The sequence below is a fragment of the Eimeria mitis genome, genomic scaffold (assembly GCF_000499745.2).
Source record: "Eimeria mitis Houghton genomic scaffold, Emh_scaff1081, whole genome shotgun sequence".
NCBI lineage: Eukaryota > Apicomplexa > Conoidasida > Eucoccidiorida > Eimeriidae > Eimeria > Eimeria mitis.
The window spans coordinates 11,585-12,554 of record NW_013567483.1 but is presented as its reverse complement, the minus strand read 5'-3'; the positions used below and the strand labels follow the sequence as shown (position 1 = coordinate 12,554).

The 970-nt window shown below is 35.1% G+C and overlaps 1 protein-coding gene across 1 annotated transcript in view; it reads right to left on the bottom strand.

Moving 5' to 3' along the window:
* Window positions 1-316: 316 nt before the first annotated feature.
* EMH_0028990 (glutamine-dependent NAD(+) synthetase protein, putative) overlaps window positions 317-970 on the bottom strand; it is a gene marked incomplete at both ends in the record, with an annotated part of 5,004 nt that continues 4,350 nt past the window's right edge. Inside the window, 3 exons of the mRNA XM_013494233.1 lie at window positions 317-375; window positions 589-636; window positions 856-937. Coding sequence (XP_013349687.1) covers window positions 317-375; window positions 589-636; window positions 856-937 — 189 coding nt within the window. The remainder of the gene's footprint in view (window positions 376-588; window positions 637-855; window positions 938-970) is intronic.

The following is a 970-nucleotide window of genomic DNA, read 5'->3' as shown; positions in this document are numbered from 1 at the left end:
TATTTATTTATTTATTTATTTATTTATTTATTTATTTATTTGTATATTAAAATCTTTGTATTGTTTCTTTCTCTCAATATAAAATAAAAATTGTGGGGTAGATAGAGATAGATAGAAAGGAGCGTATTATCCTAAATATCTATATTATTATTTAATATATTTTGTGTATTTATTTTATTTTCTTTTTCTGTTTGTTTTATAATATGTTTAAAACTATTCATGCATCTAAACTGAAACGAGAAAGAAGGATAAAGAAGAGGACGATGATCGAAGCGGCTATCTTCAGGTGTATGTACACCTAAATGTACACTCGGTGTCAGTGTTGCTGTTTTGTGTCTGTTTCTCCCATAACACACAAAAAAATGTTGAATACGCCTGAAAAAACACAAATATATTTATTACTTTATTTATTATTTTTTTTATTTTTTTTATTTTACTCGTTTTTATACACAAAACGATGATGATACACAAACCCTAAACCCTAAACCCTAAACCCTAAACCCTTTTGTAAATCATTTATATTCAATTTTAATTCCTATCAACCCCCTCTCTAAACCCTAAACCCTAAACCCTAAACCCTATTCTCACCGACCCCAGCATAAGCAGCACCACCCCACCATCCCTTCTTGCCTCCCCCTAAACCCTAAACCCTAAAGACCCTAAAAACCCTAAAGACCCTAAACCCTAAACCCTAAACCCTCGCGGGTATATATATATATATATAATCTTACTGGTAGAGAGTATTGATGGGGGTAGTGAGGGAGTGTATGTGTGCCGCCCGCAACATACTGAAGGGTCCGCAGCGTTTAGCTTTCCTTAAAAAACCAAAAAAATATAAATCAGAATAAGATAAACCCATCTCCTCCTCGTCGTCCTGCTGCTCTTCTCCCGCTGCTAGTGGGCGCAGCTCAGCGCTGGGACGCTGCTCCAGTATCTCCTTTACATACACAACACACACAATATACACACG